This window comes from Myodes glareolus, chromosome 22 (genome assembly GCF_982192425.1).
Source record: "Myodes glareolus chromosome 22, mMyoGla1.1, whole genome shotgun sequence".
In the NCBI taxonomy this organism is placed as follows: Eukaryota; Metazoa; Chordata; class Mammalia; order Rodentia; family Cricetidae; genus Myodes; species Myodes glareolus.
The window spans coordinates 24,543,219-24,564,682 of NC_142047.1; the positions used below are offsets into that span (position 1 = coordinate 24,543,219).

The 21,464-nt window shown below is 53.9% G+C and overlaps 1 protein-coding gene across 2 annotated transcripts; it reads left to right on the plus strand.

The window, feature by feature from the left end:
- Nucleotides 1-1,865: 1,865 nt before the first annotated feature.
- On the plus strand, nt 1,866-20,938 carry Katnb1 (katanin regulatory subunit B1). Of its 2 annotated transcripts, none has more exons than XM_048431865.3 (20): nt 1,866-2,023; nt 3,221-3,513; nt 7,590-7,720; nt 10,451-10,568; nt 15,140-15,240; nt 15,522-15,563; nt 16,104-16,187; nt 16,364-16,479; nt 16,855-16,926; nt 17,081-17,231; nt 17,341-17,534; nt 17,646-17,776; nt 18,114-18,164; nt 18,993-19,060; nt 19,169-19,288; nt 19,385-19,534; nt 19,746-19,822; nt 19,908-19,982; nt 20,132-20,248; nt 20,532-20,938. In XM_048431865.3, the coding sequence occupies exons 2-20, from the start codon at nt 3,474-3,476 to the stop codon at nt 20,662-20,664; spliced, it is 1,971 nt and encodes a 656-aa protein (XP_048287822.1). In that variant the 5' UTR covers nt 1,866-2,023; nt 3,221-3,473; the 3' UTR covers nt 20,665-20,938. The 2 variants fall into 2 exon arrangements, with proteins under 2 accessions (XP_048287822.1, XP_048287830.1); XM_048431873.3 differs by having other exon boundaries at nt 19,220-19,288.
- The last annotated feature ends 526 nt before the right edge of the window (nt 20,939-21,464 follow it).

The window sequence follows — 21,464 nt, forward strand, 5'->3', positions numbered from 1 at the left end:
GATCTCTGCCAGTTCAAGGCCAGTCTGGTCTTTATAGTGAGATCCTGATACAGAGGGAGGAAAGGAAGAGGAGATGGTGTGTGTGTGGGGGGGGGGGGGGCGGAATAAGGACAGAAATAAGATGAACTTGAAAGAGCCAAATATACCAAATCTTGCCAGGTTCTTAGTTAAGAAACACCCCACCACCACCACCACCACCGTGTGTGTGTGTGTGTGTGTGTGATCCCTAAGCAATCCTCTTGTCTCTGTTCCTCACAGTCCTGGGTTACACATTCAGCCATGCCTAGATGTTTACATGTGTGCTGATGATTTGAACTCAGGTCCTCATTTTTGGCACTGTGATCGGTCATAAGATTGAGCCATTTTTCTTGCTTCTAGTAAGTTTTTATTTTCAGTGCTGGGGACTGAACCTAGTTCCTCCTGCACACTAGTCAAAGCTTTCTACCACTGAGCTACATTCTCAGTTTTGTTCTTACTTAGAGAAGTTATTATGTGTATTGGGGATGATTAAGAACATATTAATATAGTCTTCACGTTAGAGGATAAGTTACTTTAGGGGTAGTGAGATTTGTTGTGAGATTTAGGGGTAGTGAGATGCTCAGTGTTGTCATGATTGAAACGTCTAGGGGTTGATAATGCTCAAATACTTGTACTTAAAGCAGACAAGGCAAAACGTGTTAAAATCAAGAATTTGACTTTTTATTTAATAATAAAAAGTTGAGAAGAACAGCAAGCTACAAAGTTTTGATTGAATGTTATTCTCCGAATCCAGGTCTCTTAGTAATCCCCAAAGTCTACTCAGGGCCGACTTCCCAAATCACAGAAGGCTGGCGGATGCCTTTTGTCCCTGCAAAGTTTTTCCATTTCGTAGGGACTTGGCACGTTGCTAAAGATTGGAAACTTTAAAAGTTCCAATCCTGAGGCCATCTTCCAGAAGTTTGGTCTTTTCACCTGAGCATCGGTTTCCTCATCTATAAATGGGGAAATCTTACCGCCGTGTGGAGCAGAAGAACGCAAGGCGCTGCGGCCCCCATGAGAGGCGCAAGTAGAGGACGGACCAGGGTTGGAGGCTCTTTCTGCAATGGGCCGGGGCGAGTTCTTCTTCAGTGAGCCACCCCCCCCCCCCCCCCACTGCCCCGAGACGGCTCATGGAGGGTTATATTTCCCCCACCCGATCTCAACCTGCCTGATCTGTCGCACACATCATCTGCCTTTCTCCGGTTCCCGAGTCGGTGGTTTCCGCCCGCGAGCATCCACAAGCTTACTCAGCCATCTCCCACCGTGACTCTAGGGACGCACTCCTGTCTACACCGACTTTACCAGTAAAGAGGATCTGTTTCTCTCCAGACCTCCACCAGGGAACTCTAGCGTGTGTGCGTGCGTGCGTGCGCGCGCGCGCAACTAAACAGAAGCCAGATCAGACAACGTGGGCAAGGTAACACCCTCAGGCTGAGGGCAGGGTCCGGGCGGCCCCGTTCCAAGATGGAAGAACTGCGACTTCACGCTACTCCAGAAATTCCCTTTCCCATTGGTTGTCTTGGAATTGGTTCTCCAATAATACTGACGTTGATTGGCCAATATCGAGCTTCTGCTGAAGGGATTGGTGCAGCCGCCATCGTGTGCGGCTCGCGGATTTTTCAAACATAACGGGGTTCCAGGAAGTGAAGGAAAAGGGCGGAAAAAGGTAGCCCGGGTGGAGGCGGGACTAAGGACACAGAAGCCCGCATTGGTTCTTTCAAGACCTAAGGGCGGGCCGTAAACGCTTCTTTCTCGTGATTAGTCCGAGTCGGAGGCTGGTGGCTCCGCAAATCGGCAGATGCGCTTGCCTCTATTGGTCAATCTCAGAGGAAGGCGGAGCGTCTGTGGCGACTGATTGGTGTAAGAAGTGAAGTGGGTGGGATTCTAGACCGGAGGTTTTGTTGTGAGGGTCGGTTGTCAAGCAGCGACCAATCAGGGCAGAGGATGGAGGCAAGTGGGGGTCGCGCCTGGAGGGAAGTCTTGGCCTCCAAAGCTACAGCTGCAGGTAGAGTGGCCCCCGGGGTCTTGGAGGCGAGGGGAAGATGGTTCTGGTCTTTGCCGAGCCTGGAGGGGACAATCGCGTCGCCGGCAGAGGGCTCTGGGCCAGGGAAGGCTGGGGCCGGTGCCCCTCAAGACAGAGGGGCGGAGGGTCAGGCGAGGCTGAGAGACCAGTAGCAGATTTTGGATGAGCGAGACGAGTGTGGAGGCCGGGGAGGGAAAGCTAGCGGGCCGGAAGCAGAGCCGAGAGCGTGCGAAGGACCGTATTGAGTTGGGGCTCCAGAAACAGGGGAGCGAATGAATGGGGGACTCAGATAGCAGCAGAGTGAAGGGGCGTGAAGAGGGTCTGGCGAGGCGTGGCCAACTTAGGGAGCTCAAGGTGTGCCGGAATGGGAGCACAGGTGACCGGAGAAGGAGAATGTAGTGAGAGTTGACGAGCCGTGGCTGTGGCAGGCTCCATCTATGCCCTGGTCTTTTAGAAATGAGGAGTCATTCCGACTTACGCCTGGACTGGAGACCCAGTTCCCAGCTCCGCCCTTGAGAATAGCAAGAGGTGGGAGTGGTTCCCTTCCTGGGAGCTGGGGAAGGAGGGAGCTAGAGGACTGGACCCTCAAAATCCTCTGGAAAACCACTCCTCCCCGAAGGCCTTCACTATCAGTCTCTTCACACTCACGTTCTCACTCTTTCTGTGTGTGTGTGTGTGTGTGTGTGTGTGTGTGTGTGTGTGTGTGGTGCGTCTGCCTTTCCGGTTCCTCTCATGGGCCCCTAAACATAGCCCCGGACTCCAGCGCCCCATCCGATACAGGAGGTGCAAATCTGCGTGAACTGCACTCACGTGGTCCTCACCACCCCTCTGCAGTTGTTGACACTTAAGACAGCCAGCATCCTGGAGCACAGCTTTCGGCCTCTGGGAAGTCAAGTCAGTCTTTCGAACTGAGGAAGATCTGCCTGCCTCCGCCTGTGCTCCTGAGTGCTGGGGTTGCTGACACCACTAGGCCCAGCTACTAAGGGATGGTCTTTCATCTTTGGGCTCTAAGTCACAGAGGTTCACCTGGTCAGGTTTTCAGGCCCAGTGTATACTGCAGCTCCAGGCCCCGGGCGTTTTGGCGTCTGTGCACCTGCATCAAGTGGCCTTGGTGACCTAGGAAGCTGCGACTGACCTCAAGTACTTGTTCACACACCGTCACCTCTGCTTGTATTCCAGCCCAGTGTTGAGCTGAGATGGCCAAGCCTGACAGTCCATGATCTGGGATCCTGACCTACGTGTACAGGCTGCTGTTTCCCAGCGGATGATCTAAACCACCAGGCAGCGCTGGGCCAGGAGAGAACTCTCTGCCTGGATGTGTGGGAACTCCCTGCCAACTTGATTGTCGGATCTGGGGGGGATCCACCCCCACCCCACGGGGAAAGCACAATCCGTTTTGTGGGTGGGGGTCTCAGGTGCCACCCCCTGAAGCATGGCCACCCCTGTGGTCACCAAGACTGCCTGGAAGTTGCGTAAGTACTTTTCTTGTTTCTTTATCACCCCGTTGTTTTGTGAACTGCTCGCGGCTGGGTTCTTGTCACCTGTCCTTGGCACAGCCCTGGTGTTAGGGTAGACAGAGATGTAAATCACACTGGGCAGGTGCCTTAATCCTTCTGAGTTGCCTTAGCTCTGCAGTTGCTGAGATTCCAGTAAGACCATGGGCTTGGTAAAGCACTTGGTAAAGGATTTCAAATCAGGCTGACGGACAGAGTGTTTTGAAAAAGGCTGGAAGGTGTTCTAGGATTTTTGAGATATGTTCCAAGTCTGTTTCCTCTATCAGAGGAAAGTCTAGGGATGGGGGTGGAGACGCTGGCAGGGCTCTGGGTGTAATCGAGCAAAGATACTTCTGAGTTCTTTAGTCTAAACTCATTTACATTCTTCTTTTCCTTTTTTTGAGATAGGTGTCCCTCTAGCCTTGCCTGGCCCGGGACATGTGCCTCTGTCACTGGGGTGCTGGGAATAAAGGCCTGTGCTACCACGCCAGGCTCTTTCATATTCCTAAAAGTTATTGAGGACCCTATGGCGCTCTTGTTTATGGAAGTTATACTTACCCATGTTGCTGTATTAGAAACAGTGCTGAGACATCTATGTACTCAAACCTTCCAGTAGTGAGGTCATCGCATGCCATGTATCTTCTCGAAGATCCTTCTTCTGGGGCAAATGAGAGGACTGAAGGCCGCTACCATCCTGATATTTAAGATAATAGTTTGGTTCTATTGGACCCTCTAAAGGCTCTCGGGGATCCTTAGATCATGTTGAAAGGACCTGCATCTCACCCCTGTGCAGCTGGTTGTCACTGGTTTTGGGTGCTGTCCCTGGTCCCACTCTGCTGCTAACTGCCCCTGGGCTGTTTTCAGGACAAGGACTTTGGGCAGAGCTATTTTCTGGGTCTAGGCTTCCTCGTTTGTAAAGTGAGAGATTGGAACCATTTTCAAGTTGTTCTCCTAAGCTCTAGGGTTCTAGGAGAACCCCCTCTGTGGCACTCAAGGAAGACAGACTTTGAGTAGAGTGGCTTTATATTTATTGACATTATGTATCCAGTTCTTTAATGGCTTACCCTCCCTGAAGGTAGAACCAGATGCTAGGGAACAAGGAAACCACAATACCCAAGGAGCCCAGCCTTGGGAGAACGGTAGGCAAGCACCAGAATTACATCCCTCTGTTCCCAACCCTGCCCTGAGTCTGAGCCAGTGTGACTTTGAATCAGTTAACTAACTGATGGGGTAGAGGGTGCATTAGCAGCAAGCTCAAAGGCCCGGAGACAGGAAGCTTTTGTCCATGGGAAAGACATAGGAGACCATGGGGGCTACTGCACATCAGCAAGGACAAAACAAAATGATGCCAGTTAAACCTAGTGAGTTTGCGGGGCACATGCCCACAAGACCCTTGTCCTCAAAGACCCCAGCATCAAAGTATTTAAGCAGCAGGCAGTATGTTGAGGAGCTGGCAGTTTGTTGTACGAAGAGGTTCATGGGTGTATGGCCTGAGACCACACTGAGCCCTTCTTGGGGCTCCAGGGTGTGGTGAGGGTCAGAAGGGTCATTGCCAGTGTGGGGTTGCTGGACCCCTGCCCTTTGTGTCTTCTTCCTAGGATGTAAGTCCTTTAGCACCTCGGGGCAGACTGAGAGTGATCCCAGCTTTGGCTGAGATTTGCCAGGCTATACTGCTAGGTCTTGGGGAGGTCCTGATGGCTTATGCCGGAGGGAGAGCAGCCGCTGGGACACGGAGAGCTTGATGTTTGCATGGGAATCTAGTACCCATGTGTGGGCCATTGATGTCTGGTATTCCCCAACCCAAGTCGGAGAGGGAGCCTGCTGTGAGGACTGGTGTCCCTTTTGCTGGTGCCTGTGCCGTCTTCCTGTCTGCTCAGGTCCCCATCAGCCCCTGATTAAAGGGGAGTCATCATCACCCCACCTCTGCCTGTGACTCTTCCAATGCCAGGCCCATCTGATCCCCCTGGAGCCTGGAGGCAAGACACTCTCCTTCCTCAGCCTCCCAGGCCAGGCCTAGAGCAGATGCCTGGAAACCCTTCTGTTACACGGTCATGGCTGGCTCTGGAAGTGCTTGCTGAGGTGGGACTCAGCCAGACCTTTCTCTCTTTACCTGAGGAGAGTGAGGACCAGGGCAGATGCCTGGGGGTCTCTGATGAATTCAGGGTGTGGCTGCAGAGACAGCTCAAGCCTCTAGAACAGAGTGCTCGGCCGGTCGGGAACAGCTGCACCGCCCTCCTGCCGCTTAGATCTATAAAGGATCACGGCTCAGGCCTAAAGGCAGCTGTCCCGCAGTGTGCCGAGAACAAGACTGTGGCTGAGATAGCGACTCCAGCAAGACCCAGCTCCCTTGGGTCCAGATGGCAGGTCTTCCAGTGCCTAGATTGGAAGTATCTGGGCTGACAAGGATCTCTCATCTGGTTTGGTCAGCTCTGCTTGCACCAGCTGTGCCCTGCCAGGCCCTGAAGGGAGGTGTCGTTTCAGAAGTTGTGACTTTGTTGGGACCCTGGGTGACTTTGGAAGCCCAGACTGTCTGGGCTTTCCTGGGCCTGTTTCCCAGTCTCCTTATGGTCTGCAGCTCACACAAGAGCTCCCCAGGCTGGGTAGAGTGGGACCTAGGGTGGGGGAAGGGCCCTTCACTAACAGCCATGACACCTTCTCCTCACCCATGCCAGTCTCCAGCTGCTTTGGGCATCTGTATATTGGGGTTTCTTCTGTTCCAGAGTTAAGTTGGGGACCAGGGACCGGCTTCCAGGCCTGTCTGCCTCCTGATCGAGCACTGACAAGGCCTGTAGTTCCCGCCTGTGTTCCCCATGTCAGCCTCACCACCGCGGTCCAGGCCAGGGGCTCTGGTGGGCTGTCCAGAGGCTTTAGCTCCCATTCTCAGGGTCAGCTTTGCCCCACCCAGCTCCTGCTGTACCTGCTGCCTCCCGCTGTTATCCCTATGGAACCCACTCCCTGCCGCTCTGGGACCCTGATAGCCACCCTGTGCCGGTATCTGGTCTTCAGTCTGTCTCTCAACCCATTCCCAATGAACTGGCCCTGGGGTCATCCTGTTCTCTGGACAAGGGTCGTCTCTCAGAGAGGAAGAGTGACTAGACCAAGGCCACACAGCTGGCAGAGCTCAAATCAGCACCTGATTCAGAATTCTGAATTGGGATCTAGGGACAGCTGTCTAGACAGAACTTGAATTCTTCTGAAAGTGTGTCCCAAGTGGGCTTTGTCTGTATGGGTGGCATCTGAGAAGTTGAAAAGCACTTAGGTAATACATGGGTTCATTTAAAAACAAAACAGTTTGTTTTTTGTTTATCATCAGAAAAAATATTTTCTCTGGATATTAGTGCTTAACAGAGTAGATAAAACCAGGAAGCCAGTTTTTAAAACTAAACTTAGTCTTCCCAAAGTACCTGTGGTGATTGGTTCTAGGACCCCTCCACACAGAGAGCCATGTCTGCATGTACTCAGTCCTTTATATAGTGATGCAGTGTTTGCGTGGAAACCTGCGCTTTCTCCGGGTACCTTGACTCTGTTACTTGTGATGCTCAGTACAGTGTGATGTTGTTTCAGTGTTTCTTGCAGTACATTGTGGACCAGCAACGAGGACACGTCTGCTCATACCCAGCCTGATGAGTACAGGCGCTCATTTTGTTTGGTGACAGGGTCTTGTAGGTAGCCCAAGCTGGCCTGGAACTCATGATCCTTGGTCCTCAGCCTCCCAAGTGCTGAGTTTACAAGTGGCACCATGTGCCCAGCATTACAGATGCACCTATCCTAAGTCTTTCCCCTCAGCAGCTGATGGAGTGTGTCTGGAGGGCAGCCTCTGCAGTCTGTGTTGCCAGCTGATGGGAAGAGAAAGGAGGCCTGAGAGCAGGGCAGTGAGCTGAGGGAGAGATGGCCATCTCAGCCTCCGGCCTACACTTGGCCCTGTAGCTGGTCCTGAAGGTGGGGGGCATTATCTGAGTGTTGTGTTCAGAGCTAGTGGCTGAGGAGGACCACCTCTCCCATATGGCCTGTCAAAGTCCCCCCTGACCGCTTTCTTCCCCTCCTTTCCTATGTAGAAGAGATCGTGGCCCATGCCAGCAATGTGTCCTCGTTGGTGCTGGGCAAGGCCTCAGGGCGGCTGTTGGCCACTGGTGGAGATGACTGCCGTGTCAACCTGTGGTCCATCAACAAGCCTAACTGCATCATGGTGAGTGATGAGCCGCGGGCTCTGCTGGGGTCCCCAGAGTGGCCCCGCATACCATTGGGGCTGCTCCGTTATCCGCTCCAGAAGGCCCAGGAGAGCCCAAGACAGCCGGGTGGGTGGCCAACCCTTAGGAAGAGGGGCAACACAGGTGTGGGACAGAACTCCAGAGTGCTTGTGGGAAGGCTTGCACAAGCCCCACTCTCCGTCTGCCAGCTTGTGGGGTGTATCTTCACTAAGGACACGGTCAGAGGGGACTCAGATGGAGACCATCCTTGACTGAGTTTCCCTAGTCGCATACCGCCGTACAGGGTTGCAGGCTGCTTTCCGAGGCGGGACAGCACACATAGAGGGAAAGCTGTCATCTCAGGAGATGACCAGGTGTTGAGTCTGTGCCTTTCTAGATAATGATATAGAAGCACATACATGTGCGTGCACGTGCACACGCGTGCACAGGTATTTCTGAAGACTATCTTTCCCTTTTGTGACCTGGTTCTTTAGAATGACAGTGTCTTGAGGATTTTTCCTATGTCAACAAATACTGTTTTATAACATGCTTTTAAATGGCTTTTTGGTATCCATCACAGGGATGAGCTGTAATTAGCTTAGCCACACCCTGTCATCAGCAGGGCTGCTGGCTCCAGCTTTTAGGTTCTGCTAAACCACAATATGTCAAACATTCTTACTTGTTCAGACTTCTGAGCAGACCCCTGCTCACTGCATCTAGGCCGAGTGTGCAGTTCTGAGAAGCTGTCACACGGGCTCCAAGAAGCCATATTCCATCTTCACCCACAGTGTGGAAGTGTGGCTGTGCCCTGCGTCCTCACCACCTTAGGCAACTGTAGTTGTTTTGACTTCTGACTAAGTAAACAAAAAATGGGGAGGGTGATAACTGTTAGTGGAAGCTTGGTTATTTCAGGGATTCCATGAGGCCGGGCGAAACTGAGACCCCCTCAGATCTTAGTCATAGTTAGTACGTCGGGGTTCAGTAAGAGAATTGCTCTTTCTAGTCTTTCCTTACAATGTATTGACCTTGATTTTATTTTTGTGTGTGTGTCTATGCACTATGTGTGCAGTGTCTGTAGAAGCGAAAGGTGGCGTTGGATCTCCTGGAAGTAGAGTTGGTTGGTAGCTGCCACGTTTATGCTGGGCATTGACCCCAGGTCCTTTGGATGAACAGCCATTGCTCTTCACCCCTGAGCCATCTCCCCAGCCCCCTGTTTTGTTTTGTTTTATTTGGAAGACTCGAATGTTTTCATCCCCTATAAAAATGGCCGAGTAATATTCCCTGACTTGAAAAACCATCAGTGTAGGCTGGGGATGTAGCTCAGTGGTAGAGTGCTTGCCTACATACTTAAAAAAATAAAAATTCACCCAAAAGAGGGTGAGTGCTAAAGTCTGTTTCTCTGCGGTGACTTCTATGTCCTCCTGGAGATGACTAGGCCTCCAAATTCCTTCTGTGTCCTAGAATTATTCAGTCCACAGACAAGCAAATACCTGTTTCCCTCTAGTGGTCTCATTCTGTGTACACACCTGGCCCCATGGAACTCAGTCTTCCTCATGTTTGAAAGGTTGGGCGTTTACATGGCCTCTGGTCTCTTGCCGTGAAAAACCTTGGGTTTGTGCTTGCAGGAAATAACTTTCCTGAAGAACTGTGGTGCTATTGTTTTTCTGAGACAGGGTCTTACTGTGTAGCCCAGGCTGGCCTTGAGCCAGAGATGTCCGTACTGCTGGGATCACAGGTGTGTGTCACCACACCTGGCCTTGGATTGTGCGTTTGAAGAGAACATGTGTTTCTTATGGGGGCTGTTTTTGCCCAGTTGTGGTCCTGGAAGCCTGGGACCCCCTACCATTGTCCAGCAGGAGCCAGGCAAGCTGCTCTAACTATAAGGCTTCGAACACTAGTTCTGAGGAAAGCCCCCTGCTTCCCACATGTTCCCATCAGGAATGTTACCTGAGTAAACACTGGTGAACTGGCCACTGTGCTTTGAGGGGCCAGCATTGAGCAGAGTGACAGACCCCATGGAACTTGAACATGGACAGAACTTGGGTTCTGGCCTTCCCTCTTAAAGCTAAAGGTGACAACACCTTACCTGACCCAGCTGTCCCTGCGGGTGCTCTGGGTATGCACGAACTTGCCCGCTCTCCATCAGACCTTCCCAGGCCCCTGGAAGCATGGCGCAGGCAGCCCCGGGAGTCAGGTGCCCAGGGCAGGCAGTGGAAGTGTGTTCCTAGCTTGCTGTGGCCTCTATGATCAGAGTAGATAGAGATGAGGATAGCCTGGGTGGGATCATTCAGACTCGGGGTAAAGGTCCAGCGTCCCCTTATCTTGATCTCCTTTTCCCTTACAGTGACCCGGAGCCATTTCTATAGGTGATGCTCATGCCAGGAGCCAGTAGCACTATAGAAGGGAGAGGGATGCCTGGGGATCAGTCAGGGTCTCAGCATGTAATCAGGGCTGGCCAGGATCTCACTATGTAGTTCAGACTGGGCTGGAACACATCATCCTCCTGCTTCTGTCCCACAGATGGTGGGGTCACGGGTGTTGAAGGGCTGCTTTATCCATTGTGCCGATGATCCGCCATGCTCAGCTGAGTTAGGCATAGGTGGGGCCCCCTGGGAACAGCTCACCACTCTTTACTTCTTACTGAAGCTATTCTCAGGGACCCTCATTTTGGGACAGTAACTGGGGGGTTGTCCCTGCAGTCCATTGGAGCTGCCACCCTCTCTCCGCAGAGCCTGACAGGTCATACGTCCCCTGTGGAGAGTGTCCGCCTCAACACCCCTGAGGAGCTCATCGTAGCCGGTTCCCAGTCGGGCTCCATTCGCGTCTGGGACCTGGAAGCTGCCAAAAGTAGGCCTCCCTGCTTACTGTTTCTTCGTGTGTGAGGGGCCCACTTCAGGCTCGGGGCATTGGGCTGCTGCCTCCATGAGCTCTGGGTTCTTTGTTCCCCAAGCACTGACCAGAGTGGGTAGCGTGTCGTCCATGGCACTCCGTCAGTCCAGCAACAATGGGCACTGCCATCCCCCAAGTGCTGACATGAACAGTAAGGTGTGTGTGTTTACATGTGCGTATTTGAAACCTGGAAGGACATCCACTGGAGGGGATACCCTGCAGGCTTGTGAGTCAGTAGAGGGCCGTGTGAGAAGAGCCACTAAGATCCTGGGAAGCATCCCACATCAGGGTAGATGCTGGGTGGCTGGATCTTCTATTTGCCCCCCTTTCCTCTGTCTTCATTGATTTTTCACTTTGACGAGAATAGCACATGCTTTGAAAAGTCTGTGTGAGCATGAACCTTGGTGGCATGAGGACGTCTTTGCCACATGCTCACCCTGTTCTGGGGCCTCTGCTTCCCCCACTGCTGTGCCCATCACCGCCACCCACCCCTTTCCTAAACCTATGGTGTCGCACTTGCTTTAACAAAACAAGTTGGCCCCTCACAATGGTGCCTGCCTAAAATCCCAGCATTCAGGAAGCTGAGGCAAGAGAATAGCTGTGAAATCGAAGGCCAGCCTAGCCTGTGGTGTATTAGCCCACTGCAGACAGACAAAAATCCCCCAGATAAAAAATGTACCCCCTGCAATGAGAGGCAGGGCTTGGCTCTCAGCAGCTGCCCAGACCCGAGCCCATTGCCCCCACTTCTCTTCCTGTCCTTGTAGTGCCCCCATTTATATGGTCAGTGCTTGTGCTGTAGGGACTCCATGCTTTTTGTAACTTGGTTTCCCCGGAGTGAACAGTTGCTCCTTTTTCCATGTGCATTTTCAAAATCTCTATCAAAATCATCATTGCTCGTCGTTACCCATCACCACAAGGGCACTACTAGATGGGTCAGCTTTGACCAGTCCTGCAATCCAGCGCCCACTTCCTCAGGCTCAGTGCCTGGGAGCCCTGGAGCTGCAGGCTAGCCCATCACTCCTCACTTCCTCACCTCTGTCTTTGCTGTCCTGAGACCTACAGTGTCCTCTTCTGTGGCTTCCTCCTCTCCAGATGATCTAGGAAAAGGTGGAGAGAGCTGGGTGTAGTGTCACACATTTGGAGTCCGAACTCAGGACGCAGAGGCGGGATGATTGCCTGTTCAAGTCCATCCTGTCTCAAAATGCAGGGGCAAGGGACATAGCGCAGTGGTAGGGCCCTTGCTTGGCATGTGTGAGGCCCTGGTTTGATCCCTGGCTCTAAAGGCGAATGGCAGGCACAGTGTTAGGAACCCTCTATGACTGAAAGTGACTTTATCCTATCTCTGTTCTTTACAGTTCAAGTGTAGAATTCTATTGAAGATAATTTTCTAGTGGAATTTTGAAGGTGTCAACACGCTGCTTTTAGGTTCCAGCGTTACTGGCGGAATCTGGTGCTGCTGTCGCTGGTCCTTTACGTGGGATCTGCTTCTTTCTTCCTTCTTCCTTCCTCAGTTTGTAGCAGGCGTCCCAGCCTCGGGGGTACAAGCCCTTCTGTGGGTGTGTTCTCACTTCTGAGCGTGGACCTTACAGGTTCCTTTTGGTTGAGGAACTCACTCTGGGGTGTGTCACACAGAGTTCCACCTTCTCCGTGGATGCTACCAGCCCCAGTAGCCACCTAGATTTGTCAGAAGAATCTGGAATTTGATGTGGAACACCTCCTCTCCACTCTGCAGTATTGGCAGCTAACTAGGCATGTTTTACTATCCATGTTGAGGCCAACCTTAGGAGATCCGAGCAGAGTTGGTTTGCTCGCCTCGGGGGCCACCTGCTGCAGCTCAGAGGCTCCAATCTTTTTGTCCAGTGAGAATTCCCTGAGCTTGGCTGAGCCTAAAAGGCCCTTCTGGCACAGGCTGCAGCAGAACACAAGCCTCTGGCATGTGTGCCTGGCAGTGAGCTTAACTTCGTTCAGGAACATTGGTGGTTTTGTGTTGTGGCCCTCAGGAAAGATGATATCCCTTAGTCCGCAGGAGTGGCTATACATAGTGATGGTGTTGAACAGAGAGCCCGGAACACCTTTATGACAAACAGCTGTGCACTGGGTCTCAGCAGAGCCTGTTTGACCAGGCCATGCCAGGCATCGGAGCATGTTGTATTTATCACTGGTGTCAGGCTCTGACAGAGAAGGCCGTCACTCCCCGAGAAACCTCGGCTTCAAACTGGATCCCAGTGAAGATCTCCACTCTTCACGAGTCACCAAAGAGCCAAGGGCTAAAAGGAAAAAAAGCTGCAGAGACACAGCCCACTCTGGACTTCAGCAGCCACTGCGCTCTCCCTGGGAGCACTGTGCTCCCTCTGGGAGATGAGCGTGATCCCTTCACATAGCGAGGTGGAAATGGATGCTACAGCCTGTTGGCAGGGCCCCCCATTTTAACAGATGGGCAGACAGACCATCAAAGGCACAGGACTTAGTGAAACCCTGAGGCTGTAGGTCCTAGAACCTGGATCTTGAATCCTGGTGCCGGGACCCTGCCCCAGTGCCCTCATCTGTCTGTCTGCTACCTCTAGTTGGTGATTCTCAAGCCTGCCCTCAGGAGGGAGAGCTACTCCAGGACTGCTGCTACCCCAGATGTGGGCATCGGGAGTGAGAACCCAGAGAAACTTCAGGGTCACAGGAGCTCTGAGAGCCACAGTTAACACTGGAGGATTTGTGCAGAGGCTGAACAAACACTCCACTGGGAGACCATGGAGTCCCCACATGTGCAGGCAGCTTCCTGTCTCCTCTACTCTGCAGGGCCTAGAGCTTGTGACCAAGGCTAGACATCCCCTGGGAGAGACAAGTAAGGGCAGAAGTCATGACAGAAGAATGTGGTCCTGCCAGCTCTCCACGGTGCTGGGAGGTAAGGGCGCAGGCCTGTAGATCCCACAGGAAGGCACCCTTACCTCAAGAAGCTGGCCTGTGTTGAGTAAGCCCCACCACAGCCTCTCATGCCTGAGTTTCCCTTGCTGTGGCAACGAGACGAAAGGTGGCTAAGGCAGCGTGTTGCCCAGGCTTCCTGAACTTCCAGCAGTACAAGACAGCTAAGGAGCAGGGAAAGCCAGGACTCAGTGTGGGTGTAGTGGAGTTGGACATGCACTTCAAAGATGAGTCAGGGACCTTGGCAAGGTCCTCAGGCGTGAGGAGGAGGCGTCTTCCCAGCTGTAGTGTCTGTCTGAAACTGAGCGCGGAGGTGAGATGGACGGTGGGCCTGGGCCTCAGGACGGACACTGGCTAGGGCCGCCATTCCCTCTGTGCTGTTCCTGCCTGGACAGCTCTGGCTGCAGTTCACGCCTGAGGCCCAGGTGGGACGCCTCACTATCCACCCACCTCCTGGCACTGAGCTAATATATGGTCAGCTCGCTGAACACCAGAAATGCTCAGCGGGTGCGCAGTGACAGGGGACACCTAGCTAGCCATGGCTCTGAGTAGTGTGTCCTCGCTGAGCCCACGAGAGGGAGAAGACGCGTGCTGTGAGGTCTGAGGGGGAAGAGTGGCGGTCTCTTCCTCCACTGAGAAACAGACTGGAGGAGGTGAAGGCAGGCCTCCGGGAGGAAACTAGAACTGCACAGTCCCACTCTGAAGTACTTGGTGTTCATTTTAGTTTTCATTGTAAACCAACCTGAAGGTCCGAGGGGCCTAGAGATGGCTTAGAGTCACACAGCAGTTATGGAGCAGAGCCGGAACTGATCCTAGTTTTGTCAGGCTGCAACGCTGGTGGGCAGATCCTCCAGCAGTTACTCAGTTCATCTGTGCTTGCACCTTTGCGTACCTCTCCCTAATACAAGAGTTCACTACCTGTGAAACCTTGGTGCAACCTAAGGAGAGCTGGGCTATATACCCCTTGACCTTCTGTAACTCATGGGCCAGGGAGCTTTATTTGGTCAATGGAAATATAAATCTTCCAAAAAGCTACCTGTAATACTCTGAGATACAAATTTGCCCTCTGGCCTGCCAGGCCTTAGTGTATTAGATGTGTCACCAAGGCAACATTATTTGATTAGTCTGCTCCCGGCTGCATCTCCCCTGTGTCTTCCATTTGTACCTGCTTTAGGGCCATTCGCAAGATTACTTGCATAGGTGCTGTCTCACTGAGCACTGTGAGTCCCAGCCATATCCTCTTGCCCATGGCTGCTGTCCCTTGTCTTCCTGGACTCTTTAGCCAAGCAGCTCCCTCGATTATAGCCTCTGCTCAATCCTTGGTACTGTCCTGGGGTTATTTGCCCTGCATAATAGCCCTGTGGACACATGGCCTGGACCAAGCACCGTTGTGGCTGCTGCTGCTCAGGACCTTGGCACACACAAGCTACGGTAATGCCATGCATTTTCTGGGGACTTGAGTAGTGACAGAAATGGCTGTAGAACTGTTAGGGTGGCCGAATACTGGCTGATCGCCCCTATTTTCATATTGGCATCCCAGTTTGTGTGCCACAGATGGGCTTGGCAGCATGCTGCTGGCCAGCTAGCATTTACATGGCTCTATTTTGCTTCGTTAGTTCTCCGCACACTCATGGGGCACAAAGCCAACATCTGCAGCCTGGATTTCCACCCCTATGGCGAATTTGTGGCCTCAGGTTCCCAGGACACAAATATCAAGGTAAGGTACTACTCTGCCTATGTCAAGTGTAAGGGAATCCTTCCTCCATGGCAGAATCCTGGGGACAGAGGACCCATGGACTCTGGTCAGACACTTTCAACTTGGGATGCCCAGCTTGGGTAAGCATTCCAGCCTTTCTATTTGGGGCTGTCATGACCTGGTGGTATCCAGAGTCCTCTCTGCTCAGAGCTGCAGAGTGCCCTCTGGCCTACCCTCCAGGGCCATCCCAACCTCTCATGATCCACCCTGCCTACCTACACCCCTGCCTCTCTCTCCTACAGCTCTGGGACATCAGGAGGAAAGGCTGTGTCTTCCGATACAGGGTAAGCATGGCTTGTGTCGGCTACCTATGACCTTATGTGTCATGAGTCACAGCATGGGTCCATACCACAGTGGGCCTGGGGGCTGCAGTCCATTGCAGGTTAAACCTCAAAATAGACCTGGAGTAGAAATGCAGTGCCTTAGGTGGTCTGTCTGGACCCCCAACTTCCTACCAATCTCCGAGCCACACCTATTAAACTATTCCATGATTTACGTTTGCTGTCAGGTAGCTAGCTGGTGTCCCTGGGTGCAAGGTTTTCTGTTCCTAGGTGTGTGGCAGTACTGTGACTGACAGAATCCTTCTCAAGGGTTTTTGGAAGAGGCCATAAACTACTTTTAGGGTGTAACAGACTGCACAGTTGTGATTTCTTAGAGGCCTGGGAGTCTGGCCACATAGAAGTGTCCCTCATGTCTCCCAGCAGTAACTATCCATCCTTTCTGTGGCTGGTCCTTAGGAAGACCCTGTATTTCAGGGCAGCCAGCGGGGATGGGGAGGTGCTGTGGGACCCTCCAAAGAGCTTGGTTCTTTTCATCTTCCTCAGGGGCACAGCCAGGCTGTGCGGTGTCTCCGGTTCAGCCCTGATGGGAAGTGGCTGGCCTCGGCAGCAGATGACCACACGGTGAAGGTAACTCCTGACCCGGGCGTGCAGGCTGGGCCCAGAGGGATGTTGATCACACCCAGACTCTGTCCTCACCTCACTGTTAACTGGGTGTGTGGGTCCCCAAACTTGAAAGTAGAGGGAGTTCAGGCCCAGAGCCAAGGGCCCAGCCTGGCCCGTAACCTCTTCCCACCCTGCTCCAGCTCTGGGATCTGACTGCTGGCAAGATGATGTCTGAGTTCCCTGGTCACACAGGGCCTGTGAACGTGGTGGAGTTTCACCCCAATGAGTATCTCCTAGCTTCTGGCAGCTCCGACAGGTGAGGAGGAATAAGGCACATTGCCTGACACTTGTCCCCACCTTCTCTTACCCCGTCATATGCCTGAAAGCCTATGTGGACTAAATTTAAGCCAGAATTCATTCCTGGTCCCATTCCTCCCAGGCTAGAGTCCTGGTCTTGTACTTTCCTGGCCTGTTAGGACCCACACCCCCTAGCAGAGCACAGTGCAGGGAAGCCGCCAGCAGGTGGGGTTGGCTCTGGGGCAGGGCTGTCAGGCACAGCCTAGGTCATTTTACCCTCTGCACGCACAGGGCCATCCCTGCCCCAGACATCACTCCTAGTGCCCCTGCAGGGAGGGTCCTGGAGAGGCCCTGGACAGCATGAGGGACTGGCTTCCTGTGGCCACCTTTGTAGGACGATTCGCTTCTGGGACCTGGAGAAGTTCCAGGTGGTGAGCTGCATTGAAGGGGAGCCAGGGCCTGTCAGGTACGTAGAGCACATGGTCTCTCTGCCCCTCACCTGTGCAGTTGGATGTTGGTAAGGGTGATCTTCCCTGCCTCTGCCTCTCCTCTGTCCTGGGCTTGCCATCTCTCTGGGTGTCAGGTACAGTTGATTGACAGCCAACTCTCACCTGGCCTAGGAGCGTCCTCTTCAATCCCGACGGCTGCTGCTTGTACAGTGGCTGCCAGGACTCGCTGCGTGTCTATGGTTGGGAGCCTGAGCGCTGCTTTGATGTGGTCCTTGTCAACTGGGGCAAAGTGGCTGATCTGGCCATCTGTAATGACCAGCTGGTAAGGGTCAAGTTACCCATTCCCCTTCCCCTCCCCCTCAAGCTTCCACCTTCTACTGGGCCTCCTGGATTCTGGCCCCACCCCACCCCAGCTCTGCCATGTCCTGCAGATAGGTGTGGCCTTCTCTCAGAGCAATGTCTCCTCTTACGTGGTGGACCTGACAAGAGTCACCAGGACAGGCACTGTGACCCAGGACCCAGTGCAGGCTAGCCAGCCTCCGACACAGCAGCAGACCTCCAACCCTGGTGTCTCCCTCCGCCGCATCTATGAGCGGCCCAGCACAACCTGCAGCAAGCCTCAGAGGTGGGTGCTCGTGGCTTTGGCAGGGTGCGTGTCCCAAGAAGGCTCCTGCATACTCAACCCTGGGCCTCACTGAGGATGCTGGCCTCTTCTGCTTGACTCTGCACACGCCAGGGTAAAGCACAACTCGGAGAGTGAGCGGCGCAGCCCCAGCAGCGAAGATGACAGGGATGAGCGTGAGTCCCGGGCCGAGATCCAGAACGCCGAGGACTACAATGAGATCTTCCAGCCCAAGAACAGCATCAGTGAGGCCACTCTCTCTCCCACCTCACAGCCCAACACCTCACTGTGGCTGTGTATCCCCTAAACCTTACCTCCTCTCCACATTTTGTACTGGGCTGGTTTCTAAAAAGGGAACCTGGACATTTGCAGCAGAGGTCCAGCAGCTACTCACTGGTGACCCCTACCCTGCTTGAAGCCAAGAGGGCCTATAGGTGCATATGGGCTCATGGAGTCAGGAACATGTGCTCGGGGATCACCTTCTAGCCATGTGTCTATCTTGATTAAGACCTTGGCCACACACAAAGCCTGTTCCCAGAGAGCTTACAGGAACCCAGTTATCAGCCCCTTTTGCCTTGGCAGGTCGGACACCGCCTCGGAAAAGTGAGCCCTTCCCAGCGCCCCCAGAAGATGGTGAGTTGGGAAGAGCTGGCCTGAGGACCAGGCCTTGCCTCTCACTGCAGCCCCTAGCCTACCCAATTAGATCTTGTCCTGTGCCTGCCTAAAAGTGCCTACCATGTGCCTAGCACACGGAAGGCCCTGGAGGCAATTTAAGCAAGGCAGGCAGTGCCTCCTTCAAACCTATGCCTGCCTGGAGAGAAACACACACAAGTGGGCTGCCCATGGGGTATGTGCCACTGAGGACTGGGTCTACTGTAGATACAAGGAAGCAAGACTCTGAGAGGGCTGAGGACTGGTAGGTAGGGCTGGGTGTAGAGAACCAGAGGATCGGGACCCAGACCTGGAGCAGGAGCCAGAGAGCCAAGTTACAGGCCAGACCCATAGAGCCCTGGCCAGGAGTTTGGGACTGAAGAAAGGGACCATCAGTCTGCTGTGGGATAGCAAAGGGTCCATCCATAGCATCTCTATCCAGGCTCCCCCTGGGGACCCTGTGCTGCTGCTTTATCTTAGGCTGTTTTTCTGAGAAAAACTCCTTGTTTTCTGAGAAGCCCTCCTTGTTTCCTGCTCACCCCCGCTCACCTGCTGCCCTCTTCCTATACGCCACTCCTAATGGCAGGACTTCCCTGAAGCTCCAGGTCCCCTCTCCACACACCCAGGACAGCCCGTGCCTCAGCCCCCCAGGACGCCCACCTGCCGCTGATCTCCCTGCACCCAACTCCCCGTCCCCTGTCCGTCTGCTGACACCTGCTCCTTCCCAGCTGCAGCTATCATGGAAACCCATCCCAACCTCTTCTCACCGGGTCCTTCTAGTCTGATAGTGAGCTTTCTTTCTACTCCTAGACACAGCCACAGCAAAGGAGGCCTCGAAACCTAGCCCAGCCATGGATGTGCCCCTGCCGGTGCCAAATGTATGTCTGAGCAGAGGATTCCTGTGGGTCTGAGCCAGGGTGGGGACCTTCCTGTCAGGAGCTGTGGGAGGACTCGGGCTGGTGTAGCTGAGCCTCTGCTCCCTGCAGCTCGAGGTCTCAGCCCGACCTCCAGTCTTGACTTCCACTCCTGCACCTAAGGGCGAGCCTGCCATCATCCCTGCCACACGGAATGAGCCCATTGGCCTAAAGGCCTCTGACTTCCTGCCCGTGAGTGGGATTTGCCCAAGAGGTGGGGTTGAGGGCTAAAAGGAGAACGGAGTATGCTATCTGCTCCTGTGCCAGCATCTGGGTGTCTCCTCATAGGCCGTGAAGGTCCCCCAGCAGGCCGAGCTGGTGGATGAGGATGCCATGTCACAGATACGGAAAGGCCATGACACCATGTGTGTGGTGCTTACCAGCCGCCACAAGAACCTGGACACTGTACGGGCTGTGTGGAGCACAGGAGATATCAAGGTAAAGGTGACTTAGCCCATTGCTTGGACTTTAGGCCGGACAGTGGGACCCTGGGGTACGGCCGCCTTGTGGCATCCCCGTAGCCAGCTTCCATCAGTTGAGCGCTGATGTCAGGCTGCGCCCCACCCTCCTTGTTGGTGCAGTCTGTTAACGTGCTCCAACCCTGTCTGCTCCTATCCTGTGCCACCCTCTTAACGGAGCTTGTCTGCAGACATCAGTGGACTCCGCAGTGGCCATCAATGACCTGTCTGTGGTGGTAGACCTCCTGAACATTGTCAACCAGAAAGCGTAAGTGGCCTCAAGAAGAGAAGCACGGGGTGGTCAGGGCGGTCAGGGCTGGCGGGTGGCATCACACCCAGCTCTCTCTCTCCAGCTCGCTGTGGAAGCTGGACCTGTGCACCACAGTGCTGCCACAGATTGAGAAGCTTCTGCAGAGCAAGTATGAGAGGTAGGGAGCCCCTCCATCCCCGGAAGCCATCAGAGTGAAGTAGGCACATGGTGTGCATGTGCCCCACCTGTGGAGGATCCCTCTGTCTCCCATCTGCTCTCTGGCTCTGGGCCCATCTATGTATGTCTCCATCTCCTTTCCTCCTGAAGCTATGTCCAGACTGGGTGCACCTCCCTGAAGCTGATCCTGCAGCGGTTCCTGCCCCTCATCACTGACATTTTGGCAGCCCCACCTTCTGTGGGTGTGGACATCAGCCGAGAGGAGAGGTAAGGGGCACGATTCATGCTGCCCCTCGGCCTTAGTTGTGGGTGGCTGTGCCCAAGCAGCTCGCAGTGAACACTGCGAAGTGGCTCAGAATGTGTGGGTATGGCCAAAGCATGGGTTCCTCCCTGGTCTTGCTGTCCCTCCAAACTGGCATGGCTTGGGGGACTTCTTGTGCTCCTAGGAGGTACTGGAGTGGTTGGTTAGGGGAACAAAAGCCCGAGGCTCGGCACGCGTCCTGGCCGGTGGGGTGGCCTCCACCCTCAGCTGCTGCCTCTTGGCCTACAGGCTGCACAAGTGCCGACTCTGCTTCAAACAACTCAAGAGCATCAGTGGCCTCGTCAAGAGCAAGTCAGGTCTGAGTGGCCGCCATGGTAGTGCCTTCCGTGAGCTGCACCTACTCATGGCCAGTTTGGACTGAGGAGCTTACGGGTGGGAGCACCAGCAGCCCTCACTGGCTTGGTCTTACACTCTAGTTCGCTGTATGCCCGTGGCCCATGAGCCTCTGCTTGGCCTCCACTCTTGCCCTGATGGCCATCCTGGAGGCAGCGTCGCCAGCCCACTGACCACAGTTGTGGACTTACAACTTCCTCTCCGGCAGCAGCTGCACAGTCTTGCTTCTCAGGGCAACTCCATCCCCGGAGCTGCTGCTGTAACTTATCAGGCAGATTTATTAAATGTATAACTGTTCCTGACTTCCTTATAAGAGATATCCTCTGGCTCTCCCAAACACCCTGGCCTGGAGGTTTGTGGAGGCTAAGACTATCCTCCTCTTCCCAATGCAGCTTCTGGATGTGGCCAGCAGGGGACAGCAAAGGGCTGCCTGGTCAGCTTGACTCTGGGGAAAGGGAAGTGGAAGGTGTATCTTAGCCACACTCCCAGGTGTCCTTGGGTTCCTTTGAGGCCAGTGGATGGATATCCAGCCCAGTGACTGCACAGCCAGGGGGCAGGACCCCAGCCTTATGGCTAAGAGTCATTAACCCTCCCTCTGACTTCTGGATGCCTTGAGGACTAGACCAGGATGTTGGATGACATCGGAACACTAGAGTGGCTTCCACAGCCCACAGGAATCTTGCGCTTCCTGGCTGGATGAGAACCAACCACTGCCCTGGTGGCATCCCTGAGAGTTTGCCCTCCAGGACAGCTGTTGATGTGCCTAGCAAGATGCTGGGACCAGGCACAAATGTGTAGGTAGGGAGTGGGGTCATTACTAGTGGCCAC